The sequence below is a fragment of the Cicer arietinum genome, chromosome 6, assembly GCF_000331145.2.
Source record: "Cicer arietinum cultivar CDC Frontier isolate Library 1 chromosome 6, Cicar.CDCFrontier_v2.0, whole genome shotgun sequence".
In the NCBI taxonomy this organism is placed as follows: Eukaryota; Viridiplantae; Streptophyta; class Magnoliopsida; order Fabales; family Fabaceae; genus Cicer; species Cicer arietinum.
In genome coordinates, this window is record NC_021165.2 from 26,797,757 (window position 1) to 26,810,807 (window position 13,051).

Genomic DNA, 13,051 nt, shown 5'->3' on the forward strand with positions numbered 1-13,051 from the left:
AGCGGTTTCAAAGTCTTGGTGTGGCTTTCTACCGAGGTGCTGATTGTTGCGTCCTTGTTTATGACGTGAACGTCATGAAATCTTTTGAAAACCTTAACCATTGGAGAGAAGAATTTCTCATTCAGGTAATTTTGTTTAATCATTAATTAATAGGTTTTGTCTAATGATCTTATCTTCATATATGCTTTTATTGAAGAACATTAAGAAACTCTTGCATGTTGTTTGATTTTCAGGCTAGTCCATCTGACCCTGAAAACTTTCCTTTTGTTGTCTTGGGAAACAAAATCGATGTTGATGGTGGAAATAGCAGAGTTGTAAGTTACTTCTCTTTCAATGACATAATTGCATATTGACTTGTATGAAAATTATGAATTCCATTACATCAGTGTTGTTAATTGCAGATCGCATAATATAGTAGTTTGTTTAAATACTGGCACACAATAGTGCTATAGCGCCGCTATTTAACAATATTTTGTACTAAATAACTTATTGCAGAACAATAGCGGTTTGTTCAAATCCCGCCACACGCCGCCGCTATTTAACAACATTGAATTACATGCAGTGAATAAGGGTCAGTTTGATTTTAGAAAATGCTTTACAAATATTTGTAAAATAGGAAACAATTAAAAAAGGTGGTGGGTTAGTAATTAAAAAAGTGAAAGCAGGAAATAAAAACGAAATATGTTTTCTCAAACTAAATAGGTCCTTAAGTTTTCTGCTATAGCTGCGAGAAGATGTGACATAATCTACTCTTAAATGTACATGTTCATTACTTCAACAACAACAACCACCTTTTGTCCCACTAAGTAGGGTCGGCTACATAGATCAAATGACGTCATAATGTTCTGTTATATAACATATCTCGCTCCCACTTAGTATATGTTCATTACTATCTCTTGTGTTTTGCAGATTTCTGAGAAGAAAGCAAAGGCATGGTGTGCTTCAAAGGGAAACATACCATACTTTGAGACATCTGCAAAAGAAGGATTTAATGTTGAAGCTGCTTTCCAGTGTATAGCAAAAAATGCACTCAAGAATGAACCTGAAGAAGAAATGTGAGTTTTCTTGAACCATGTTTTCTTTATGCATGTCATTATTAATTGAATTTGACACTTTTAAAATAAGTAATCTCAACCATTGGTAAGAAAATCAATGTATGATTTTACCAACATATGCATAACAAATCCCAATCGTTGATTTTCTCATCAACGTTTAGGATAGTTGAATTAAATCATTTTTTCTTTGACCTAGTGGAACAAAATCCTTATCCATTAGATTATGAGTTTAAAGGACTATATATTGTTACTGTAAACCAGTTTTACACGGTAAACCAGTTTTACACTCATTAGATTATGAGTCTACTATTTTGCCACACCATTCTATTTTTATAAATAGATTTGAAAATTGATTGTATGAAGTGAAAAAAGTGGTAAATTTTTATTGGATGGTAGTGTAAAACTAATTTACACCGACCCAGCAAGCCCTTTTAACTCTTATATTATTTACCCTTTCTTACTTTTAAAGGTTTATATTTACTCATCAATTGATTATACCAGGTATCTGCCTGACACAATCGATGTCGGAAGTGGTGGCCGACAACAGAGATCGACTGGCTGTGAATGTTGAGTAAAGAGAACTGTGAACCACCAGGTTTACCAGCTTGTTTGATGCCAACATAGAAGTATTTTATTTACAATGTAAAACCAAGGACAAATTGCAAATTCCATTTTGTATCTCACTAGTGGGGTAGAATGTTTTTTATTTTTCTTTTTTATTTCCCTTGATCTCAAATGTTAAACAATGTCTCTAAATTAGGAAATGCATACTGAAAAAATAGTGTGCTTTTGGGAGTTATTAAGTCTTGGCGTTGCTTTCTACCGAGGTGCTGATTGTTGCGTCCTTGTTTATGACGTGAACGTCATGAAATCTTTTGAAAACCTTAACCATTGGAGAGAAGAATTTCTCATTCAGGTAATTTTGTTTAATCATTAATTAATAGGTTTTGTCTAATGATCTTATCTTCATATATGCTTTTATTGAAGAACATTAAGAAACTCTTGCATGTTGTTTGATTTTCAGGCTAGTCCATCTGACCCTGAAAACTTTCCTTTTGTTGTCTTGGGAAACAAAATCGATGTTGATGGTGGAAATAGCAGAGTTGTAAGTTACTTCTCTTTCAATGACATAATTGCATATTGACTTGTATGAAAATTATGAATTCCATTACATCAGTGTTGTTAATTGCAGATCGCATAATATAGTAGTTTGTTTAAATACTGGCACACAATAGTGCTATAGCGCCGCTATTTAACAATATTTTGTACTAAATAACTTATTGCAGAACAATAGCGGTTTGTTCAAATCCCGCCACACGCCGCCGCTATTTAACAACATTGAATTACATGCAGTGAATAAGGGTCAGTTTGATTTTAGAAAATGCTTTACAAATATTTGTAAAATAGGAAACAATTAAAAAAGGTGGTGGGTTAGTAATTAAAAAAGTGAAAGCAGGAAATAAAAACGAAATATGTTTTCTCAAACTAAATAGGTCCTTAAGTTTTCTGCTATAGCTGCGAGAAGATGTGACATAATCTACTCTTAAATGTACATGTTCATTACTTCAACAACAACAACCACCTTTTGTCCCACTAAGTAGGGTCGGCTACATAGATCAAATGACGTCATAATGTTCTGTTATATAACATATCTCGCTCCCACTTAGTATATGTTCATTACTATCTCTTGTGTTTTGCAGATTTCTGAGAAGAAAGCAAAGGCATGGTGTGCTTCAAAGGGAAACATACCATACTTTGAGACATCTGCAAAAGAAGGATTTAATGTTGAAGCTGCTTTCCAGTGTATAGCAAAAAATGCACTCAAGAATGAACCTGAAGAAGAAATGTGAGTTTTCTTGAACCATGTTTTCTTTATGCATGTCATTATTAATTGAATTTGACACTTTTAAAATAAGTAATCTCAACCATTGGTAAGAAAATCAATGTATGATTTTACCAACATATGCATAACAAATCCCAATCGTTGATTTTCTCATCAACGTTTAGGATAGTTGAATTAAATCATTTTTTCTTTGACCTAGTGGAACAAAATCCTTATCCATTAGATTATGAGTTTAAAGGACTATATATTGTTACTGTAAACCAGTTTTACACGGTAAACCAGTTTTACACTCATTAGATTATGAGTCTACTATTTTGCCACACCATTCTATTTTTATAAATAGATTTGAAAATTGATTGTATGAAGTGAAAAAAGTGGTAAATTTTTATTGGATGGTAGTGTAAAACTAATTTACACCGACCCAGCAAGCCCTTTTAACTCTTATATTATTTACCCTTTCTTACTTTTAAAGGTTTATATTTACTCATCAATTGATTATACCAGGTATCTGCCTGACACAATCGATGTCGGAAGTGGTGGCCGACAACAGAGATCGACTGGCTGTGAATGTTGAGTAAAGAGAACTGTGAACCACCAGGTTTACCAGCTTGTTTGATGCCAACATAGAAGTATTTTATTTACAATGTAAAACCAAGGACAAATTGCAAATTCCATTTTGTATCTCACTAGTGGGGTAGAATGTTTTTTATTTTTCTTTTTTATTTCCCTTGATCTCAAATGTTAAACAATGTCTCTAAATTAGGAAATGCATACTGAAAAAATAGTGTGCTTTTGGGAGTTATTGCATTGATGTTAGTTTAGTTTGGCTTTGGATTATGTATTAAATGTTGAATAGTGGTGTATAGTATTCCCTGATAGGGATGGAAATAGGTTAGACGAAGATAGAAACCTGCAATTAAGTCTATGATAGGCTCAAATCAAGTTATTTATTTTCCCTTTTCAAATGGATAAGATTCATGTTTTTTCAAAAATATATTTACTTAAAAAGGCTAGGAAATAAGCTAATTAAAAAAGAAAATAAGTTAGACGATGATAGAAACCTTCGACGAAGTCTATGATAGGCTCAAATCAAGTTATTTATTTTTCCTTTTCAAATGGATGAGATTCATGTTTTTCGAAAAATATATTTACTTAAAAAGGCTAGGAAATAAGCAAATTAAAAAATCTATTAGGGCTAACATGTTTAAATAGATATAAACAATATAATAATATTTATGTTGTTATTATTGGATTAAGATTTTTTATACATAGTTAAATTTATATATCTATTCACTCTTTTAAAGATTTAAGTAATATCGATATAGATAAAAATAGACTTTAATCTTTAAATTTATGTAATGACTAATTTAAAAAATTTACGTAAATTTTTTCATCTTTTATTTATTAATTCTATCAATTTTTGTTACCTCTTTTATTTTTATTGTTGTTTCCCCTACACTTTTTCGAAGGTTGTCCATTTTAACCTTGAAGTTTCAACACTTCCTTTTTAGACGGTCAACCATCAAGCTTCAACATTTCCTTTTTAGATGGTCAACCATAACCATCAAGCTCCAACATTTCCTTTTTTGATGGTCAACCATCAAGCTTCAACACTTCCTTTTTGGCATTGTATAGATGTTTAAGGATATGTATATTAATGTAAATTGAATTATCATCTTTTGCATAGATTTGGTTTCAACTATTCTTGTAGCTCTGATTAAAAGAAGAAAACAAAAAACACATGGTAAATGTCAAAATAACTATATTAATACTACATCTTGTTGGGATCAAGTCGGTCCGTTGAACATTTTCTCTATGTGGTTTTGATATTACAGGAAAATAATTTCATTAAGTATATTAGTAACTATATTAATATAAAGAGGAAATTAGATACTACATCCTTTGCACTAATGATTTCATTAAATATGTAGAAATTAGAATAGGAAAATAAGAGGAAACAACCAAATGATATCACAAAAAGATACCACAAGAAGATAACATCAGAGGATACCACTAGAGGAAGTGAATAAAGGGAGTGAAAAGGTAAGAGGAAACAAAATCAAACCAGTCAATGAAATCATAAGAATCAGATAAATGCAAGTTCTAGAAAAGTACGGGCATCTGCCTTTGATAACGTGCTTCTGGTAGTTCAACGGGTTGTTAGTAGTTCAACGTGTTTCTTGTAGTTCAACGCGCTTCTGGCAGCTCAACGTGCTTCTGACAACTCAACGTGTTTTCTGATAAATCAACGTCTACCTCTGAAGACTGAAGCGCGCTTTTGGTTAACATGCCTCTGATAAGTCTATGCGTCTGCCTCTAAAGATCCAGTATGCCTTTGAAGATTCAACGTGTCTTTGGAGTTTCTCTGCCTATGATGAATACTAATTGTAGCATGCCTCTGATAAACAATAACTATATCATGCCTCTGATGAACAATAATTATAGCATGCCTCTTATGAATAGTAATTGTAGCATGCCTATGATGAACAATATAAGTCTATTTTTTTAGCTTGTCTCTGAAGTCTACTTTTAGCATGTCTCTAAAGTCTGAAGCCACTATTCAAGTATGCATTTGAAGCATATATTACGTTGACTCTAAAGACGGAAACACGTTCCAAGGTGTTGCCTCTGATATGTAGAGCACCCCGAAGTTGCAATGACTCTAATAAATGCAACAAATGTGATTTGTGCAAACCACTAATTCTAAGTCACACAATCTACCTCTGACTATCAAGAAATCAAAGTATACAACATTTGACTCTAACAATCAAGTCATACTGTGTTGAAGAAAAGTCAATGGCTCTAATGGAAAGTTAGCGATTCTAATAAAAGATATATTTCACTTAGCCGAATCAGAATTCCCAGAAGTCCAAGCTCATGCCCGAATAAATTCCTGCTTCATTTAATCAAGCGTATGAAGGAAGTTTCAAGAATAATTAATTTTAATGCATATCTGGACATTATTCGCTCATAAAAGTTCTAGAAGATTTGCCAATATCGGATTTGGAAGTAATTAATTCACAACGGTCATTCTCAAATTCTTGGTGAAGATCTTTGTTGACCAACCTACAAACAAATACAATCCATATTTATATTGGGACAATAACTACAAACATATATGATTCAGAATTCTTGGGGGACAAAATTGAAACCTTAATTTTTCCTATAAATAGCAATCAAGGCTAAAGAAGAACGTAAGCACAACAATATACAACAACAATCAACGAACTCACAAACTAAGAAATCCTAAAAACCAAAGTTATTTAGAAAATCTCAAGAGCTTAATATTTTCTAAGTCTTTAGAGTTTAAGGTTTTGAATTCTAGCAAATCACTCGTTCAAAGAAAACTATTCTCAATGTTGTAATGTGGAAAATCATTGTACACAATCTACTTAGTAGAATCAAAACAAAATCAGTTTCAATCTCTTGTAACCTAGTGCAATAATGGTTTTAGTGTTCCTCAAGCAATATGTGGATCTCAGGTTGTATTGAGAATACTTGACTTGTATGATCAAATGGGTAGTTTGCCTCCAACATTCTATGGATATCACGTTGTGTAGAGAAGACTTGACTTGTAGGATCAATGTGTGGTTTGCCTCACAAATTATGTAGGTTCGAGTTGTTTTGAGAAGACTGACTTGTAGTCAGGTGTTATTGTAATTCAAGTTTTGAATTAGTGGATAAATCCTTCTTTGTGTTGGGACTTAACATAGCTACCAAGTTGGTGGTGAACTAGGATAAAATCTAGTATGTGTGTTTTTTTTTTACTTCCGCTCTGTCTGTGTATTGTTGCCTCTGATTAGTCCAAAAAGTTAGGTCACCAAACCAGAATTAGATTTATAATTAAGAAAGGAATTATAAAATTAGACAAACACAATTCAACCCCCTTTTTCTCATGTTTGTGCAACTTTAATTGATATCAAAGCTTGGTCTCAAGGTTGAGCACTTTACAATGTTTGAGGAAAGATCCAAGGATTCAACATGTCTGAATTAAATGAAGAAGTCGCTGGAGAAAACATCAATAGACCACCTCTATTTGATGGAGAATGTTTTGAGTACTGGAGGGACAAGCAAGTTAGTTTCTTTATTTCACAAGATATTGAACTTTGGGACTTAGTGAAAGATGGTTATACTGCTCCAACAAAATATGGTACTGTAATTCCAAGAAAAGAGATGAATATTGATAAGAAGAAAATGTACAAAATGCATCATAAGTCCAGAATATTCATGATAAATCAATCACTTTCAATGAGTCTGACAAGTGCACCAACAAGGAGAAATCAAAGAGCATTTATGATAATCTGATTCTGACTTATGAAGGAAACAAACAAGTTCAAGATGCAAAGGCTAATAATATTCTGGTAAGAAAGTATGAGCTGCTTCAAATGGAGGAAGATGAAAACATTGAGACTATGTTTTCCAGATTTCAAACCTTGGTCCCATGATTAAAAGTACTTGAAACGAGCTACTAATCATGTCAAAAAGATCCTAAGAAGTCTGCCCAATAAGTGGAGACCCAAGATCACTACCATTTAGGAAGCAAAGGATCTGAATACTCTTAAACTAGAGGAATTAATTAGCTCCCTCAGATCTCATGAGATTGAGCTTGCAAAGGATGAGCCCAAGAAGAAGCAGAAGATTATGGCTCTAAAGTTCAAACAAAAGAAAGCTTTACAAGAAACAGCCGAATCAAAGGATGATACAGAGGATCAGAGAAGATTTAGAGGAAAATGAGCTTGCGTTCATATCCAGAAAAACTTAGAGGTTGTGGCACAACAAGAGGAAATCTTTCCCTCAGAAGGTTCCAAGCAGTCCAATAGAGGAAATGATGGAAAATACGATAAGAAAAGCATCATCCTCTATGGATGCAATGAACCTGGACATGTAAAGTCAGAATGTTCAAATCTGGAGAAAGGGAAGTTTTAGAGGAATGATTCAAAGTGCAAGAAGAAAGTTCTGATGGCCACATGGGATGGCTCTAATGAATCGTCTGATGATAAGGAACAATCCAATATGGCTATGGTGGTTGATGCTAACTCAGATTCTCACTTAGGAAGTGAATCTGTAGATGAAGAAATTGAGATACTATCTGATTTAACTCGTTCTGAATTAGTTACAGTTATAAATGACTATTTAAGCAAGAATCATAATATCACACTGAAGCTGAAAGCTCTTAGGAAAATAAATGAAAATATGAATGATAAAATTGACACTTTAGAAAGTAATATTGCTGAACTTAAAGAGTAAAAACCTAATTCTGAAAAGTAATCATAGTTCAACATCAATTGAAAATGTGTCATGTAATTTTGATAAATATGAAGTAGCATTTCAAGAATTTCTTGCTAATAGTATAGAAAGAAGTAAGCTTACCTCTATGATTTATGGTGTTAGTACACATGGAAAATGAGGAATACGATTTGAAAAAATAGTAATTGAACCAAAGTCCACTCCCTCTAATATTTTATGTATTGTATGCTTTAAGAAATGTCACTCTAAAACATCTTGTCCTATGTTAATCACATGAAAAGACAAGAAACCTTTCAAGGTTAACAAACCCGAATCCAACCAAATGTGGGTATCCAAAGATAAATTTGTCTATGTTGCAGATGTTCTTAGCAACCAAGTTGAAACACTAGTCATGGTACCTAAAAAGTGGACACTCACGACATTTAACGGGAAAAGGTCTATGTTCCAACACACAACTTTGATCAACGGAGACTCAATGGCTTTTGGAGGAAAGTAGAAAGGTCAGATCGTTGGACATGACACGGTTGGTAAAAATTCCTTAACTTCTATAAATAATGTACTACTAGTTAAGGGACTAAAACATAACCTACTTAGCATAAGTCAATTAAGTGATAATGATTATGACTCTGTCTTTAATCAAAAGTCTTGTAGAGCTATAAGTCAAATAGAGGCAAGGGAACCTTTATAAAACCAACCTTTTTATTGTAGCAAAAAAAAAGTTAAGATGCTTTGTGTCCGTGAGTTGAGAAAGTGATTTGACACAATTGAGGTTAATCTCAAAATTAAACAAATTTCAACTTGTTAGAGGCTTTCTAAATCTCAAGTTCAAATCATAAGTCCTTTGTGAGACCTATAAAGCAGGGAAACAAACTAAGATTTCTTTTGCATCAAAGAATATTGTTTCCACTGAAGTAGCAATGTCAATTTACAAGGAAGGGGGTTTGAATTGTAAATTCACCTATTTAAATTTTCCTGTTAAAATCTTAAGAAAATAACTCAAGATTGATATTGGTTATGAAAAACAGAAAACAAATAACATTCTTGGTTTTGGAAACAGAAAACAGATAATGTTCTTAGTTAATTAAAATCAAAGTTTTAGCATATCTATTTAACTTGATAATTTAAAACGACTGGAAGTTAGTAGAGATAAGTAAGAGATACCACACAAGGATATATTCTGGTTCACTCAAATCGGGCTACGTTCAGTCCTCACAACTGTGAAATTTTCTACTAAGTGTTCAAACGGATAACGCTCTTGATTTTACAACGTTCTTGATTTTATACAGTTTTTGTTAAGATCACCTTGGTTTGTAACAACAATTCCTTTCCACACAAAAAGGATTCAATCAAGTCACCTATCAATCTTGAGAAAATTTAACAATTCACCTTTTAACCATTAAAAGATTTTTACAAGACTACTCAAACTATAAACAACCCTTATAGTTTTTGAGTTTACACAATAATGATTAAAATAGATTGGTAGAATCTGAGTATGCTCAACTCGTGTTTGAAAATATTTTCTTGATAAAAGAATTCAGTAATACGATCTGGATTTATGAAGATGAAATCAGAACTGATTCTTTTGTAATAGAAAAGCTTTCAAGTATGTAAATGTATGTCATTGATTGATTTTCTTAGCGCTTGAAATTCTACTTCTTCATTGAGCTCGAGGTTCCTTTTATAGGCTTAAAGGAGGTTGATGACAACTATTATAACTGTTGAAAAGATGTCTGACTGTCATGTCTCAGACTTGACCAAAGACCATATTTTTTAAACTTTGAATGTTTTTGATTTGAACATTCTGCGTTTCTGCTTCTGTGTTAATAATGTTTGATATGTAGTTTCTCATCCTTGACTGCGATGATCCTTTGTTTATGCACACAAACATCTCAGAGATGTGCTTAACCGATTTAGATTAAGATTACCTTTTGATTCGTGCAAAATAGGCTAGAGAATGATGTAACACTGCTGGAGAATGATGGTCAGTATGTTGGATAATGTTTGTATCATTCTGGACTGATGGTATCATATTGGAGAATGATGTTTGATCATTATGGAGATAGTTGTTAATCATGCTGGAGAAAGATGTTTGCTGCTGAAGATCATGTGTAACATGTTGGAGAATGTTTATCAATTTGGAGACTGATGTTACATTGCTGGAGAATGATCATTTGTCAATTTTGCTTTGAGTTGTGCCTTTTAATCTTTGATCATTTTAAGTGATTCTTTTTCTCATATGAGCGCTATATATTCCTAGTATATGAACTGGAAATCTTTTCGCGATTTGCAAGAGTTTTCCTTGCATCAAAACTGATTTGATCTTGCTTGTTGAAAATGATAGAAACGTGGAGAATGTTCTTGGTTTTGCTTTGTTCATTTTTAGCTCTTTCTTTAAACGAATTTCTCTTGAATTTGCATCGTACCTATCTTGGATTATTACACTCAAAAGCACATGTTAAATTAACACATAATTTAGAATCATAATTAGAGTCTTTAAATAACCTTTATTTGTTTACATTAAAACATTAATTTGGGATTTTGCTTCAACATCCACAAGCAAACCTTTGGATCTTCTGCAATTTTAGATTTTTGGTCCAATTAAAACGACCCCGTTGAATGGTAAAATGTATGGACTGGTCATTGTTGATGATTACTCTAGATGGGCATGAGTTAAGTTCCTTAAACACAAGGATGAGTTTCATAAGGTGTTCACTACCTTTAGTAAAGAAGTGTAAAATGAGAAGCAATTCTCTATAGTAATTATCTGTAGTGATCATGGTGGAGAGTTTGAGATCAAAGTCTTTGAGAAATTCTGTGAAGAGAGTAATATATTACACAATTTCTCATCCCCTAGAACACCTTAGCAGAATGGTGTTATGGAAAGAAAGAATCGTATTCTTCAAGAAATGGCTCACCCTATGATGTACGAAACAAATGTTGCTAAGTATTTTTGGACAGAAGCAGTCAATACCTCATGTTATATTCAGAACAAAGTCTATATCAGACCTATTCTAAATAAGACTCCATATGGTAAAAAGCTCAACATTTCTTACTTTCATCAATTTGGTTGTGTATGCTATGTTTTAAATACTAAAGATATCCTTGGCAAGTTTGACCATCGTTCACAAAAGTGTACCTTCCTTGGATACTCTGAAAAATCCAAAGCTTATAGAGTATTTAATAGGGATACTCAACTAGTGGAGGAGTAAATACATGTTAAGTTTGATGACAAACAATTCGACTCTGAAAAGTCAAAGCAAGTTTAAGATATTGCAGGTTTATTGGAACCATAGGAAAAAAGAAAGTAAGAGGACACATACAAACCAGAAGATAACGAAACATCAGAGGAACTTGACAAAATCTCATAATATGAATATGATCAAGTCAGAACTAGTCAAGTTAACTTAGAAGCTAAAACTGGATGAAAACAATTTTGATAGAGGTCAAGTTGACACCACTTTGTTTAGGAAATCAATACAAAATGACATTCTTGTTATTCAGGTTTATGTTGATGATATTATATTTGATTATACTAATAGCACACTTTGTCAAGATTTTGCTAAGTTAATGCAACATGAATTTCAAATGAGTGTGATGGAAAAACTGAAGTTCTTCTTAGGAATTCAAATTCAACAAAGTCAGAATGAGATATACATTCATTAGAAAAAGTATACAACAAAGCTTCTCAAGAAGTTTAAGATAAATGATTGCAAACCTATGACTACGCTAATGCATCCCACCTTTTCACTTGATAAAGATGAATCAGGAATGAAAGTTGACTAGAAAACATATAGAGTAATGATAGGGTCACTTATATATCTTATTGCTTCCATACCTGATATTTTATTTAGTATTTTTTATTAATGTTATGATCTATATATGTTTGATGCTCTGATTGTTATATGCTCATAGAAGTTCCCTCCTACAGCTGTGACTGCTAAAAATTCCCAAAATTTACAGGAAACATTAATGATGCCTCCATCTCCTCTACTAAGTCCCTCGCATCCTCCTCAAGTAAGTTTGGATATTGTTCTTCCTCATCCAATAACTGCACCAGTTACATCCGCTCCAACCATTGTAGAACCCTCTCAAACTCTACCAGAGGTTACTGGTCACTTCAGTTCCATTGATTCCTTTTTAGCCACAACTTGTGATCACTCGTCCAACAACAAAGCTGGCAGCTCGCAAAACAAAAGTACAAGTGTCAATGACAAACCAAAATACAAAAGCCCCAACAAGAGGACATACGAAAGGCGGAGCTTGTTGAGACAAAATCTTTCTCAAATGGTTTTAATGATAACAAAATTATTTAAAAGATTATGATTGCGATTAATGACTAATATGTGCTTTTGAGTGAATTCATATTAGAAAACAGGTTACTCATCATTAAGATAAGAAGGAGAAAAATCTGACTCGAGGATAGACATACAAGAAGATGAACCCTTAAGAGGATGAACCTTCAAAGTTGCAAAATATTCATCATCACTGAAACAATGATTTTTAGTCATAAAGAGAAGATAAATCAGTATCAAAGAATGAATAAATAAAGCAATTTAAACAATGAGATCAGAGGCCAGATTTTACATGTACGAGGATGGACTGTACGAGGATAGACTGCAAGAGGATGGATCTATAGTCCACATCATCCTCAGATGTTGAAAACAACCCAACACATCATTCTCAGATGTTGAAAACGACCCAACACATCAACATACATAAAGGTTGTAGCTAACAAGACAAAAATATAGTCTTACATGTCTTGAAGAATGAAAAAGGAAAATGACAGCTCATGTCCAAGTTTCTAGGAGGTTTGAACCTCTTGTACGAGGATGGACTGAATCAGTCCAAGGACAGCTGGATGGTAATTCTGTAATTATGAAAAATGACCTTGGACTTTTTGATTAAA

The 13,051-nt window shown here is 32.9% G+C and overlaps 2 protein-coding genes across 2 annotated transcripts in view; both read left to right on the top strand.

Annotated features, from left to right (window-relative positions):
• Positions 1 to 1,854, top strand: part of LOC101513957 (ras-related protein Rab7-like) — a 3,693-nt gene extending 1,839 nt beyond the window's left edge. The window contains 4 exon segments of the mRNA XM_012717618.3: positions 1 to 125; positions 234 to 314; positions 910 to 1,055; positions 1,557 to 1,854. The exon segment at positions 1 to 125 is cut by the window's left edge and continues 19 nt beyond it. Coding sequence (XP_012573072.1) covers positions 1 to 125; positions 234 to 314; positions 910 to 1,055; positions 1,557 to 1,626 — 422 coding nt within the window. The 3' untranslated portion in view covers positions 1,627 to 1,854.
• Positions 1,855 to 1,856: 2 nt separating this feature from the next.
• Positions 1,857 to 3,700, top strand: LOC101510738 (ras-related protein Rab7-like). Its single transcript, XM_012717593.3, has 4 exons — positions 1,857 to 1,971; positions 2,080 to 2,160; positions 2,756 to 2,901; positions 3,403 to 3,700. Exons 1-4 carry the CDS (start codon positions 1,921 to 1,923, stop codon positions 3,470 to 3,472), a joined length of 348 nt encoding a protein of 115 aa, XP_012573047.2. The 5' UTR covers positions 1,857 to 1,920; the 3' UTR covers positions 3,473 to 3,700.
• Positions 3,701 to 13,051: the final 9,351 nt, after the last annotated feature.